This window comes from Schistosoma haematobium, chromosome ZW, assembly GCF_000699445.3.
Source record: "Schistosoma haematobium chromosome ZW, whole genome shotgun sequence".
Classification (NCBI taxonomy): Eukaryota; Metazoa; Platyhelminthes; class Trematoda; order Strigeidida; family Schistosomatidae; genus Schistosoma; species Schistosoma haematobium.
The window spans coordinates 61,983,281-61,998,768 of NC_067195.1; the positions used below are offsets into that span (position 1 = coordinate 61,983,281).

At 31.0% G+C, this 15,488-nt stretch overlaps 1 protein-coding gene across 1 annotated transcript in view; it reads right to left on the bottom strand.

The window, feature by feature from the left end:
• The window catches only part of SYDE2 (Rho GTPase-activating protein syde2), a 79,454-nt gene that overhangs the window by 9,340 nt on the left and 54,626 nt on the right, over positions 1 to 15,488 (bottom strand). The window contains exon 3 of the mRNA XM_051211983.1: positions 11,833 to 11,993. Within this exon, the coding sequence (XP_051072114.1) occupies positions 11,833 to 11,993 (161 nt within the window). The remainder of the gene's footprint in view (positions 1 to 11,832; positions 11,994 to 15,488) is intronic.

The window sequence follows — 15,488 nt, forward strand, 5'->3', positions numbered from 1 at the left end:
AAATAAAAGAATTTCCAGTAATGGGGACGAAAATACGACACATATATATGATTGTTTCCTTATTTATGATCGTAATTAAGTATGCATAAAATAAGATACTTGTAAGAGAAATAGAGCATGGGATTGATTACGTGTATATGAGTTATAAATGAAATGAACGTGATGAATTTTCACATTTTTTAAAGGAAATATATGAAGAAATTTTCAGCACAACAGTTAAATGAACAGTGGTAATCCATAATTTACTTAGCTAGTTTAGTTGTATAATTGCTTTTCTGTATGAGGACTTATTCGTTCGTCTAAAATGTCAGATAGAAGTATGTTAATATAAGTAAATAATATTATTTTCATCATCAGGCTATACTCTAAAATACAATCATATTTACATGCATATATGTAAAGTATGAGCACAGACATGGGCATTTATGAGTTAAAAATAATCAAATATATAAAATGAGTATACATATATATAGTGTAATACCATACAATTTAGTTAAGAAGTTAGCGAGCAATTCTCATCGTTGTTTGAAAGGGATCATAGAAAATGCAGGAAATGAATAGTCTTTAAGTTCAGAACAAATCATCATAAGTATAAGGACATTTTTTTCTTTCTACGATATATTTTGCTTACAAAATGAACAGTTACTGAATTTTAAACAAATAAATGTATTTTCTACTTTTTGATATAGTAAACTTATTCAGTGTCAGCTGTATTATTTTTTGATACACTGAACTAAAAACTCTTATAAGAGCTGAGTTACTGTTGTACTGTATTACTAACTCAATTAAATATAAAATAGAAATTAATGAATATCAATTTAGCGACTGCGTGATATTGTGCTGATCATAAGATCTACAAGTTTGAAGCATGACAACGTAGAGTGTTGTGTTTACACTGTCGAACAGTACCAAGTCAGAATAAAACACCCATTCAGTGCTTTCTATTTTTCAATATGTCATTATTTAAAGTCAGTTCATCATGAAAACTATCTTTGTATGGGATGAATATTAATAAACATTCTAAAGAAACAGTAAACCTTTCATTGGTTTGTTATTTATTATGACTTACGAAGACTAAAAGATCTTTATTAAAAATTACCTGCTAATAAAACAATTAAGTTTCATGAAATTCATTATAGAATATATGATTCAATAAATCTATTGTATTTAAAGTATTAGTGATTTGTCTCTATATATGATTTGTTGACTCTTTTAATTTGATGCTATGTTCCATGAAGTAGATTACATTAGAACTGATAAAATATACTTACTTATTCAGATTTCAAGACTCTTTACTCATGGAAACAAATAAACGCGATTGTTCATATTTCGTCCTATAAATTTAAAATGTCATTTAAAAAGACGTAATAGTAAACTTGATGAATTTTGTTTTTATTATCCATTCGATCAGCACTGGAGTTTATTTATCTCTTTATTTTATTTCACTAATTAGTGATTTACAAATTTCTTTTTGTTTCAATCACCTACCTTTCTATTCATTTAACTAACCAGTCAATTATTTAATATGAGAATTTGATAAGTAGTTCAATGTAAAGTTTCATTTCTTCTTATTGTCGGTTTAGTAAAAATATAGATTTATTATGGAGGTATTTTCATCAATTATTGCAAATGCTTAATTTTGTATCCATATATTTTGTATATATATAAGCTAAAACTCTAATTTATTTCTAATCTGAATTGTTTATTGTGTATCTATTTACGTGTTCATTTTTAGTTGTTAGCTTGTTTACTGATTTAAATATTGATTTATTTCCATGGATAAATAATCCAATAGAATTAAATCATAACCCTATTCATAATGTTGATGAATCTGATTTTTGAGTACATTTTTTTTTGGTATGTATGATATCGAAATTTCTATTTTGAATAAAAATTAAAGAACATTGTATAATGAATTATTTATTGAATATGGAAGGAAATCATGGTTTATTGGCTACAAATATCAGTTAAATAAACTAGAAAATGTCAATGTCTCCGGTACGATAGTAATCATAATAATGTTAAAGAATCATTAATTAGTTATTATCTACTATGAATTTTCACTAATTGTATTCAGTAAATAAAATGCTATCTGATTTTCCTTTCAAGCTACTTCTAGTATTTCATTAGACTTTCTACTAACTGTATAAAAACGAATTTGTTTGTATATACCAAATGTTGAATATAGGATAAGGTAAGTTGATTGATCAACTGTCTACATTTTATTGCGCTACTTCAGTAAATTGTAGCAATTAAATTTTTTTTTAATATCTTGAAATTCGCTTTTGTTGTGTTTTATGTTTTGATAATTTACTCCATGATTATTAATAAATCACTTATGTAGTGCCAATTGTTTTGTAGTTTGTTTTTTTTTGTGATTAACTTATCACTTTACCTAAATTCGTTATTTGTTACTTCAGTATATTCAAATAAATTAATTTTTCAATAAAACAATCAGTTTACGGTATCTTGATATGCATGAACATATCTCATTTATGTATTTGTAGTTACCAATCTATAACTTGATTGATATGAGGTAGTGAACTAATTCATGAACAGTAACATATACTTATTTAAAAATCAAATGTCTACTGACCAAATTATATCATATTATATTTTCTAGGGTGCATGAGAAACAGTTGTAAATTCATAGTTTCAGTGTTATATATATAATAAAAAGGTTAAAAAACAGAGTAACTGTAAATTATATACACTTATCATGTATCTTGGATCAACAATAAGTCACCTATAACTGTACTTTGGAAAAAAGAGTCTTAAGTTGTTTAGCAAACAAAATGTGTTAGTAGACAAAACCGTTATTCTACTTGGTTTGGGTCAAAATACTACAGAGATTAAGGTGTAATTAGTATTGGAAAAAAAATATAGAACATTTAGAAATTTCTGAAACAAATATTTATTTACAGAATTTGAAAACATTTTATGTAAAAGAAGTGGACAATATTGGAAAAAAGTTGAGTATTTGATTGATAGACAGTAATGACATGGAATCGATCTGATTTTAGGTTAATAGATTAAGAAGAGATATCACCTGTAACATTAAATAAGATAGCAATCATACATTTCTTAATGTAATCATAAATTTGACGTTAGATTGTGTTTGTTAACTGTGAGAAGGATAGCAGAACAGTTTACGTATATATACATGATCGTAGTTCTTAACAAACGTCTGTAAGATCTATGGAGCTTGCTTAACTAACTGACTTACGATGACATCCTCTAGATGGATTATTAGGGGTAGATTAACAGATTAACGGGGGGGGGTTCAATTACTATTTGATTTGACAAGTGTTCGAATATCTGTTGGTAAACAAGTTCCTTCTAGTTTGCATGTATAACTTGATGATGATCGACAGTCATCGTTTGAAGTTTTCAGTCGATTGTTTCCAGCAGAGTAGCATCAAATGAAGTCTGCCACCTCTTCAGATCACGTTACTTATAAGTAGAATTCGGTAAGTTATACAGTTTTAAAAACAACTCAGGCTATTATAAAGTGTGCTTCTAGCAGTAATAGTAAAATTTTTCAGTCTTTATCCAAGGTGAAATACTGATTGTCCAGGTAATCTTTGCTCAAAGATTTTGACAAAAACTTAAAATACATATGAATATTAAATGAAAATCAACTAAGCTGTAATATTCGGTTGCAAATTTTATTTACAGAAAAATGAATCCTTAAGTAAGCGTAAGTTACCTAAAGGTCATATCCAACTTTATGAAAACATGACAATCGACCTTTCTCAAATATTGGATCTTAGTGCTATTCCATGTTGCTCATGCAGTTTCTAAACATTAAGAATAGATTAAACCATCTTAAGCTCTCTTGAGAGTAAGTTTTATAAATATTTGCAAAGACACTATTAAGTTCTTGCTAATGTCTGCTCACTTTATATTCGTTATTGTGTCAGTATTACAAGTGCAAACAGAAACTCAAAAGTCTTAGAGTCAATAAGAAGAAAGGACTTCTAAAATAAATTATCCAATAATCATATATATATATATATATATCGATTTGTAGAAGAGTAGGTTTACAGGTATCATAAATTCATACATTAACGAATGAACTAAAATTGCTTATCGATCCGAAAAATGAGAACGATAATAGTAAGAATGCAGTCGAAATAAACTTTCAATAGGTGAAGTTATGCTACAAGTTGAAATTTATGCATATTGTTCTCAGAAACGATAACCGAAATTTCTCAGTTAACTATTCGATAACTAATTCAGACATACATTTAGGTACAGTGTTATTGAGAACGTTTATATGGATGTACGTGTCTGTATGCACAATAGTTTACTAACTGTAATCCAAAAAAGGATAAATGTCTCGGAATTTAATGTTTGGATTTAAGGGTCGACTTTTCGCCTTTCACAGGTTATCTGTGGTATGATAAACATAACGAACTTTTTTTATTTAAGACTATTCAAAGGATTACGCGGAAGTAATAAAAAGTTTGGTATTACAATGTCGAAAAAGGAGTGAGAGATACAATGTATGTATGTGTTTGTAGACAAACGTGTCTAAAAAACTATTACTTTCAAACAATTTCTCAGTTTTCGTTCCCCTTATTATTTAGTGGATAGGATGGAATTGTCAGTTATGAAGCTGCAAATTTCGTTTATGGATTCTATTTGGTATTGAACTGTTGATGGAAGTTTTGTTTGATGGCCAGTGTGCATGATTGTTGACATAATAATTTGTTGTTGAGTTCCAAGCTGATTCATACATATGAATTAGCTTAGCGTTATGCTATTATATTATTTTTGTACGAGAGTAAATGCCCATGTCCACACAATGCAATTATAGGTAACTACAACTTAATGGCTGATATACAACTAATGACCATAGAAATACTACATAAATATTCTTATATTTAAGAGTTTTAAATGATAATCTTTTACATTGAAGCGAGGCAATGTCCAGCTGAGGCAATTTTAAAAACGGTGTTCTCCTCATATAGACCTCAGTTGGATGTACCAGATACTCTAATGAAATTATAAATTGTCGGACTTTTAATGTATCAATGTTAGCTTCCAGGAGGTATCACATTCTTTGAATTTACACTAGTTAATCAACTTCCGTAGTAATTTTGCTAATGTTTAATAGATTTAATACTCATGTTTTGACCTACTTCCTATGTTGAAACATTGATTCAAGCTTTTATTATTTTTATCATTACTAGTACACTTGTCATCTTACATTGACTTTGTACTATTCACTTATTATGTTTAGTTATGCGATCTATTTAAATATTATCGTAAACTCACACATTGTCCTAATTTACTGTTATAATGGAATAAAAAGGCTAAATCCCATTTTTAACCCATTATGGTTATTATCCAGCATTACTTCCGTTTTTAATTCAATATTCAGTGTGACACTTTAGTCAGTATAGCAGTGATTCACTTCAATGTAATGTTCATACAAGATTTGATATTTTTGTATTAAATCAACGTTGACTGTGTTCGGGATGATATACAGCATATAATTTGTTAGTGTTGATTGGAGGTAGTCGAGAAGAAATTCTGAACCTAGGTTTCGTTGAATTTGGCACTCGTTAACAAGGTGCACTTGTAACCTTAAGGGAACTTATGCTCCCTGATGGATTCGATCCCGCATCACCCAGTTTCATAGTCAGAGACTTTACACCCAGTTTTCGGGCCACGACTGACCTCCTGTAGGACTGAGATGTATTTACAATCACTGGGTTATGATTAATGTCATTTGTGCTGAGAATTCTATATTGTACCAAAATATAATATTAAATAAAGCCATAAATAATAATAATAATAGGTCCTTCTTAGTGCAAATAAAACTCCATTGATCAAGCGTCAAATAGTACGAAACATAAGTTCATGGTTTCCTGTCGACTACTACCAACCACCACCTTACATCGCAAAATCGTGCACACGATATCGAGTCACCTAGACTAGTGGCCACATTGCAACATGGTCAATAGAATTCGCTCTGTACTAAGAAGTACCTGACACACATGATATTGGTCATTACCCAATAATCAATCAATTGTAAATTTGTTATAGTTCTTGCCGTTTTTCATATATGTGATTTCTAATTACTAATCAAAATGGTTGTACAACCAATACATAAGTTAGCGTATTTTCAACTAGGGTTATCGTGTTTTTAGGTTAATAGATCTTCGCTTGTACCAATCTTTCATGTCCTCACTTCGCGTCGTGTTAATTATAGTGGTTCTTCGTTCTTTCAAGTGTAAGTAATAATTGACGTGGATGTTACGTTTGAGCAATATTTTTCATGCATACAGATAAATGTCACTATACATTAGAGTCCGATGAAGATCAAACTGAAAACAATATTGTTCACTTATCTGTGTGTGCCGAAGCAAATATCTATGCACAAATACTTTCAAGTTCTCTAACAGAATAGCAGTAAATTTCTTTTTAGAAAGTTTCTTAGTAAGGTGAAAAAACAATTAAATGTAGGTTTTTTACAGGAAAGTTGTAAACCACCATATTAGACCGTGTCTATTGTCAAACCTGTTGTTCCTTTCTTATGCAATAGGGTATGAGTAAATGTATTATCAATTGTTAAAAAGCAAATTTAAAAGATTATAAAGCAATATATGCCTTAGATATTCTTCTTCACGTTACCATAGTTATTTGCTTCAAGAAAATTTCTAAATTGTCTTTGATATTCAAAGCCATAGCCAACAATTTGACATGAAAGGAATTGATTTTGAGGTCACCCAATAGAATCAATCATTCAAAGCTTGTTAAGAACTTATCCTTTGAAAAACGGTCTAAGGAAAAATTATTGATGTACTCACTTTTATATCATAAGGAAGTTTTACAAAACGTTTTTCAATAGAAAAGGAAATATCATGCCAAATAAAGGAGGAAAAAGATGAAAGACCAATAAATTGAGACAAACGAACAGTAGAAGACATGCAGTTGATTATCTCTCCCTTGTATTTAGGATAACATTGTCTTTGAGAACAATAAAACGATAAGTAGTTAGTTATCTATTGCTAAGTATTTACCATAATTATTTTATTTCACAAAACTGGTGATTAAACAAATCTAGAATCATACCTAAATTCTGTAAAAGTCAATAACACGAATTTGACACTTTTATCTAAATAAGATAACAAAACCGTACGAAATACCTCCTTATTTTTTAATTCTTACTAGTCTCTACGTCCATCCGTCTTCAATGGAAGGTCCTATATAAGTAATGGAAGGCTCTCCATCGGTTAGAGTTTGAAGAAAGTTTTGCCTTATGTTCAGATTTGAAAATTATCAGAGGAGAACGACTTAAGTAACAGAATCATATTGATAACGTTCATATAGTCTGTATGAGAATTTTTTAGAACAAATGATCAAAAATGTTGATTAAAGTATTTGTGTGAGATATCAGCACAATTTCCAAGTTAAGTGTTAGGCTCCTCATAGGGTTCAAACTAGAGTGATAAGTAAAATCACTTAAAATGTTCTTTGAAGGCTATTTTCAGTGAACCTAGGTAAAAAGGTTTTGAATATAATCAAGGTACCCATAAAATTAACATCTTCAAGTCTACAGTTCAAATAAGTTTGCTGTTTAATTAAGTATTTTCATGGGCACTCAATAAATCAGAAAATAGTTGTCATCCTAAAAGATAAGAAGTACTGTGTAGCTACTTCATTCTATTTCGCGACTTCTTACCAGCGCCAATTAAAACTGTCCATCATACAGAGACAAAAACTAATGACGAGTGACCACGACAATATTCAACCACTGCTCATTAAATTTCTACCTGATGACCAATACAGGGTTATGTCAAAACATTACTAAAATGGTTACTCCTAAGCAATTAGTGCTACTTTCAGCTGACAAGCGTTCTTAGTCATAAAATATATAATGTAAAATGGGACGCATGCATAATTCGTAGTTCATATTCAACAACTCTTCATTAATTGAATATAGATTTTTTGTCCTTGTAGGATTAAGAGGATCCATTAGCGAAAAATTTAGGTTACGTATCGAATTAAAGGGATAAAGTTATTTGCTCCATATTTAACACTTTAACTTACGTTATTATAGTTAATAAAATGGATTTATCATTAGCATTCTAGAATCGCTTTATTTTTTGCTCATGAAGAGTAAATACTGAATGTTATGTCGTGAAGTGTTGGTTAGAAGATTAAATTAAATCATTATACTCATTACCTATCTATTAAATGTAAACCTGTGGGCATGATATATCGATCAAGTTTACGAATAAGTGACTAATCATTCGAAACTAATATAGAGATGTAACGTACACCCCGTTAATCCGGAAATATATACTGGCGCTAAAGTTTATGTGGGTTCGAAAACTTAAATGAGATTTGATGTTGACGTTCATGTATGCTTATTCTCACTTTTAGACTTGAAATCATCTTGTACAGAGATCGAAATAGAGATGGTACTATTGAACTGTCCAACTTTTCACTAAGGTCATGAAAACTAGAATTAATTGCTAGTAATGAACATGTTTCATTGAAGTCAAGGCAATTGTTTAAATAAATGTGTCAAAAACTTGATTGTTTAAGTTTAGCTTCGATTGAAGTTTTGATAGAATAGATGTTGTCACTAACGGTGGTTGAATGTTTTTTCCAACATTGCAGAACATTATCCATTTTCTGAGCTGCTCGATTAAAATAATTTTGTTCGGGATATTGTCTATAGACGTTTAAAGATTTTGTAGAGAATGATGAGCTAGCCTGAAGTTGAAGCAGGCACTAAAATCTAGTCGTTTAGTTTTCTTTTTCGGTACTAAACTTATAACAGTCATACACCTGTCACAATTTAAGTTCTATAGCAGTTTTTCTCATTGAAAGACAGCTCATGGTTCAAAATGGAGATCCCAGTATGGTTACTGAATTTCAACTCGGAGATTCAAACTTTGAGACAGCCATAGTAAAAGAGATCATTATATATTTCGAACCGCATTTACTCATTGATTATGTTGTGCAGTTTTAGGATGTATTAAAAAGGAATACAAAGTCTAAGACTTTGGTTTCATGTTTGATGATATTTATTGTTAACAATAATTCTGTAGTTTCTCGGTGGTTAAAATATAAATTCATGGCAGATCTTTTAGTCTTTACAAATTTCCTGTTTATCCGATTCGTTATAAGTACATAAACACATTTTATTCTTTTGAAATCAGTTTCTCTGTACTGTAATATCACTGCTATTGGTATTTAAAATTTTCAAGTTGTGCAATCTATGTAGAAATAACTTAATCTCGAATTGAAATTATTTCACCAAAGTATCAAATAAATGTTAGATCAGTAATTAGGAAATATCACAATGAATTCACATAAATTTGTATCCGTTTAATGTTAATAATGATATTTCACCAACTGAAAACTTATTTTGATGCATTTGCATAAAAATTACATGACATTGTGGTGTCGGTTATTACGTTAAGCCCATATACCTAACTCTAGTTTTCGGATAGGTCAATCTATTCATTCTATTTGAGTCATATTTTGACTTTATTAATTATTCGCTTATCAATCTTGATTGTTTTTATATGAGCGCATATGTGTGTGCAATTCTTATCCCATTCATCACATTTCTGTAGCTTGTGTGTGACTATGAATATTGATTAACGCTTGACTAAATGGAGTTGGCTCATGAGCCTTCTTCACTGCGCGTCATTTCGCTTCGCTCTCTCTCTCCTCCGATATTTTGTCTGGATCAAATATTGTGTGAAATATACGTATTCAAAATTCATTCTCGTATTTGACTTATTTAGTTCAGTTATTCACTAACGCGATATAAGTCGACGATATATACGAGAATTGGCGATATATATATCCCATTAGCAATAAAAAACGATCAAACTGGAGTCAGATCACGGGCCACTAAAGTAGTGAGTTCGTCGACATCATCGTGTGGTCTAATTGACGTCAAAATGAAGGGCCCCACCAAAAAATAAGTTTCGTTATAACTAGATATTCAATGTAGAGACTAAAAAAATCAAGAAACCGTAGATAATCTTATTGTTGAGTGCATTAACAATTGGAAGCAAATACGATTTAAAGTGTGACCAGATGTTATTTAATGAAAAACACCAAAAGAATATCTGAATTTTCCAGAAAATGAAAAGTTATACCAAGATTTGATGGCTGATTGGCATATTTTCTAAATAGAATGGCATATTTGTGTGGAAAGATAGTCAAATACTTCTAATTTGAATAGTCTACATGTTTTCCTGCAGATTTCAATATTTTTTTAAAATTTAGCATAAAGCATTTTATGTATTTAAGCTATGAGTAATTTGGCCATAGAGTCACTATGAATAGTATATGACTACAAATTTACCTGTTTATAAAGGATTTTAATTTCGAACACTTTCATTAACCATTTGAAATTCTTTTTGTATGGATTATTTTTTTAGGTTCACCGGTGATAAAGTTGTAGAAAGTACAAAATGAATTCTTTATCGTCATTAAATGTTTTTTTATTATAAAAATTCATCCATAGAGTGGATATGTAAAGCGTCTAATATCTAGTCACGATGTTCGTAAATTGGATTTCAGAAAAAACTCTCATCTTTCACATTTGTTTGTTTGTTCGTTTGTGAATCATATGTGTCTTTCATTGAAAGTTTACAACGTTATCATAGTCACAAACGGTTTTTTGAACGAATCAACTTATTCATACGATTGAACAAAGTAATATCTGGTTAATTTACTTTCTTCTTTATCGTTTTTACTAATAATAATTGATGAGAATATATAACTACTTCCGAAAACTATTGAATTGAACAATAATCAGACGTAACTGTTAGCTACTTGTGAAATCTAACTGTAAACAGTTCAATTATTCAAAATAAAATAAAAAGTAAATTGTAATTATTAAAAAAAACACTCCCTACTCAAAATGATTTAGTCTTTTATAAATTCATTTATTAATGAAGATTTGATTATCATACTGGGCACTATGATCATAAGTAGAATGTCACTGTGTTATGATTTATTGATGAAGTACACATGTCATTAAATAAATATATATTTGAAGAGGGTTCCGTATAAGAGTATTAGAATAATTATCAAACTACGATGTACTAGACACTTTTTATCATCGTGGGTTAAATTTTTCTCAACAGTTAAGGCCATACATTTTTTAAAGCTAGAAACAAAGCAGCGTTCTACTGCGTTCTTTCTGTTACTTCATTAGTCTTCAGAAGATATATAAAAACTACTTGTAAACTTAATAAGTCTTTATTGTCAGAGAGGGGATTTGTGGATATTATAGTATTTAAATAGTTGAATTCATGAGTCAATTGAAGCTAGACCACCATGGAAAATCTGGAAGCACTAGATGGAAGTTTCATCCAAATGTGGGACTCCTCAACAGTGTTAACTCACCATACCACCTCACAAGATTCGAACTCAGTAGAGTTCAACCAGGTGTGTTGTGAGATAGTAACTCACTGAAGACAATGGTGAACGGTGACACGATTTCGTGGATTGATTGAAGTTAGGCATTTAAACAGTTTGGTGTTGGCTCAACGGTCTAGATATTAAGCATTCGTGCGCGAGACGGATGTGTTCTGGGTTCGAATCTCGCGAGCGGGATCATGGATGCGCACCACTGAGGAATCCCATAGTAGGACGAAATGGCCGTCCAGTGCTTCCAGGTTTTCCATGGTGGTCCAGCTTCAATTGATTCATGAATTCAATCTTTATTGTGTTATTCAAATAGCTTAATTTTTTTAATGTTAAAAACACATCGTTTTCTAATTATTATGTAGAAAACAAACTACGTACAGGAAAATCTGCATCTAAAATATAACTGCTTACCTGATTATTTGCTGGTAGGCAGTCTAAAATGTTCAATACAAGTTTTGCACCACTTTGTGTAAATCCAGGCAATGCTATTTGCATGGCATCATAAAACATTGGATATAATGCACTAGTGAATAAGGGTTCTGGTAATTCTCGTAGAAAATCTTTAAATACAGCTAAATATAAATTTAAAAAAATAAACAAAATAGAACATATGAAATGCTGTATGAAAAAATTTAAACAAAATAATTTTGTGCTGTGTATTAATAAGAAAAACGTTTATTTTTAATTATTAAAAAGAAATGACTCATGATCTTAACCATTGAAATTACTATGATATCCACAAAAAACCCATCTGATATTAATCAACATATGCTCACTAGTGACTGGCTTCAAACGATATATCCTGGAGTTCTAGTGAGAAGTAGTGACCAGTGGAGTTCAACCAGGTCTGTTGTGAGATATCAACTCACTGAAGACAATGGTGTACGGTGGTGCAACTTCGTGGATTGGTTGAAGTTAGACATTAACACCGTTGGATGCCGGTTCAGTGGTCTAGTGGTTAGGTGCTCGCGCACAAAACCAGTAGGTCCTGGGTTCGAATCTCGCAGGGGGCGAGGTCATGGATGCGCACTGCTGAGGGGTCCCACAATAGAACGAAACGGCCGTCCAGTCCTTCCAGGTTTTCCATGGTGGTCTAGCTTCAACTGACTCATGATCTTAACCATTGAAAAAATGAATTATTATTGAATCATATTTGATGAATATAGTTTACAGTTTCGATCGATTTACTGTTTTTGGTATTCACTTATTCTTCTTGAATTGTTAGCATTTCCGGCTATCCAATTGGACATATTTGTTGATTAACACATTCACACTTGAACATATATGTTTCTGTTTACTGTTTAGTAATTATGTGCAAATTATGTTTCAATGATAGAGCGATGATCATTATTAGCAAAGATGGATATTGGCTAGCAGTGGAATCCAGGACGCGCGTTTCGTCCTGTTTGGGACTCGTCAGCCGGATGTACCTGCATCTCATAGTTGATGTTCACTCTGGGACTCGAACTCAGTAACGTTCGCTTCAAACGCCATCACGTTATCCACTTAGCTACTGAGTCCTGATAGCCACTTGCTTGTGCAATGGGGAGACTGATCAGTTTCAGTTCTAAAACATCAATGGGAAGATTCAAGTAAAACAATACCAAGTGGATGATCATTATTGTTTGACATCTGTACTGTTAATAGATCAATTATTCATTCATTTGTAAACGTGCTCAGTTTTAAATGACTGCAATTATAACAACGGTGGGATTCGGACACAGCTAGAGAATGAGATCTGTATTAGACGAGATGCATGTTTTACACTTTATTATCAGCCAGTATTTAAAATTATAATAAGCTGGTGACAGCGTGTAATGCATAAACATTTTCATTCAAAAAAGTTTGATCGAACGTAGACCTAAATGTCAACAGTGAAAAGATACAAACCAGTGCGAATAATAATGTGTGTATAGTGAATATACCTCGTCGATATTGTTTTTTTATGTCACTTAGTACTTGAAGAGAGGTGACGTTTTTGGAGAAGAGCTATGGATACTTTTGATATGACTGAACTTGACAAAAAGCTGCTAGATATGGCATACGTATTTTTTATAATTCCATCAAAATAATTGAATATTTTTATCAGTATTGTATTTTGTATTACATTTCCAGTTAGAGCACATGTTTTATTGAAAGAAAGTGATAGATTAGAGACCAATCTACACCAATGATTTCTAAGTATCTTTTGATGACTGATATGCTCATTTATAGATTTTATAAGATATAAACTGAGAAACTCAAAGAAAAACGTTGAGCAATTTTGAAGAAGTTTAGTCTAACCAAACGACAAACATTTTCAACGAATCACTAAACTGAACTCCAAACGTAATTTCAGATATTTATCTGAGTTACTGAGAATAGTTTAGCCTTAATATCGCAATCCTTAGACTTGTAAAATTTAACAAACTAAATGAAACGGATGAACTCTATCACTGCTTAAAACCACTTCAACTAATAACTAGTTTACTTAATTCAATGACACTAATTATATGTGGCATTTTGCTTTCAATAGATATTGAATAAATTGAATATGTCCCAACACCTACCGAGTTTTTATTCCACTAGTATGTAACAAAAATTAAAATAATTTTTTTAAAATTTAATAGTTAAATTCATGAGCCAATTGAAGCTGGACCACCATGGAAAACCTGGAAGCACTGGACGGCCATTTCGTCCTACTATGGGATTCCTCAGTGGTGCGCATCCATGATCCCGCTCGCGAGATTCGAACCCAGAACACATCCGTCTCGCGCACGAATGCTTAATATCTAGACCGTTGAGCCAACACCAAACTGTTTAAATGCCTAACTTCAATCAATCCACGAAATCGTGTCACCGTTCACCATTGTCTTCAGTGAGTTACTATCTCACAACACACCTGGTTGAACTCTACTGAGTTCGAATCTTGTGAGGTGGTATGGTGAGTTAACACTGTTGAGGAGTCCCACATTTGGATGAAACTTCCATCTAGTGCTTCCAGATTTTCCATGGTGGTCTAGCTTCAATTGACTCATGAATTCAACTATTTAAATACTATAATATCCACATAACGCCCTTCTGATTTTTGAATGTTTATAAATTTACAGCATGTCAATTTAGGATTGTCATACAAAATAGAATAAAATTGTTAATGTCGATATGACTCATAAACTATTAACTTGAATCAGCTTATATATTAAGTGAAAATCTAAGACCCAAGATCAGACTAAATATGGGTATTTTGTTTGTCAATCCTAAATTCACATGCTTTAAACAATGTTCTTTGCCCTTAACCTAGCCATTTTTCGGATTATTAGTTTGGATATATAATTATAGAACCTGAAGAAAATTTATCGTAAAGAATATTCTTCTTTTAAGTATTAGTCTTTAAATATGATGGGGATCTTTAGACGATTGTAAATTTTCATGTATGCCCATTTTAGTTCATTTATATTGGGAGCGACATAGATCAAGCAATTTTATCTGATGACGATTATACTATATCTCTAACTAATTAATGTTCAAAATGTAAGCTCAACACTTAATGTTATCGCAACTATGTTGTTGACTGATAGGTGCCTAATAGTGGGAAAATCACAGTTTTGAGCGAAACAAATTCTCAGTAATGTCTTTTTTCTGTAGGATTCACCAGCTTATATTAATTAGTGAAGAAAAATGTCTTCATATTTATGTTTGAATTGAACTTTTCTTTGAAGAATATTTACATGTGATATTGAAATACACTTATAGTAAATTTCAACACATATGATCAGAATTTTTTTATGATTCAGTCTTTAGATTACATTTATTTTTACAGGGTGATAATAATACTGATAATAAACTTCTGTTATACATGGTGACAGTGAGGTTAAATAAACAAAGGTATTAAAAAATTTTTTTTTAAACAAGAAAAGTTTAATAATCGTTTGATAGTTAATGGCTGAAGTATTCATTGGGTAAGGATGGCTCAGCATGATAAAATAAAATGTTGAAACAGTGATGAAATGTGATCGGAATGATCGTGGAAATAAAAACAAACCGGTTGGGGGTAGAAGATTTGAAGGGAAGATGGAAGATGAAGCAGG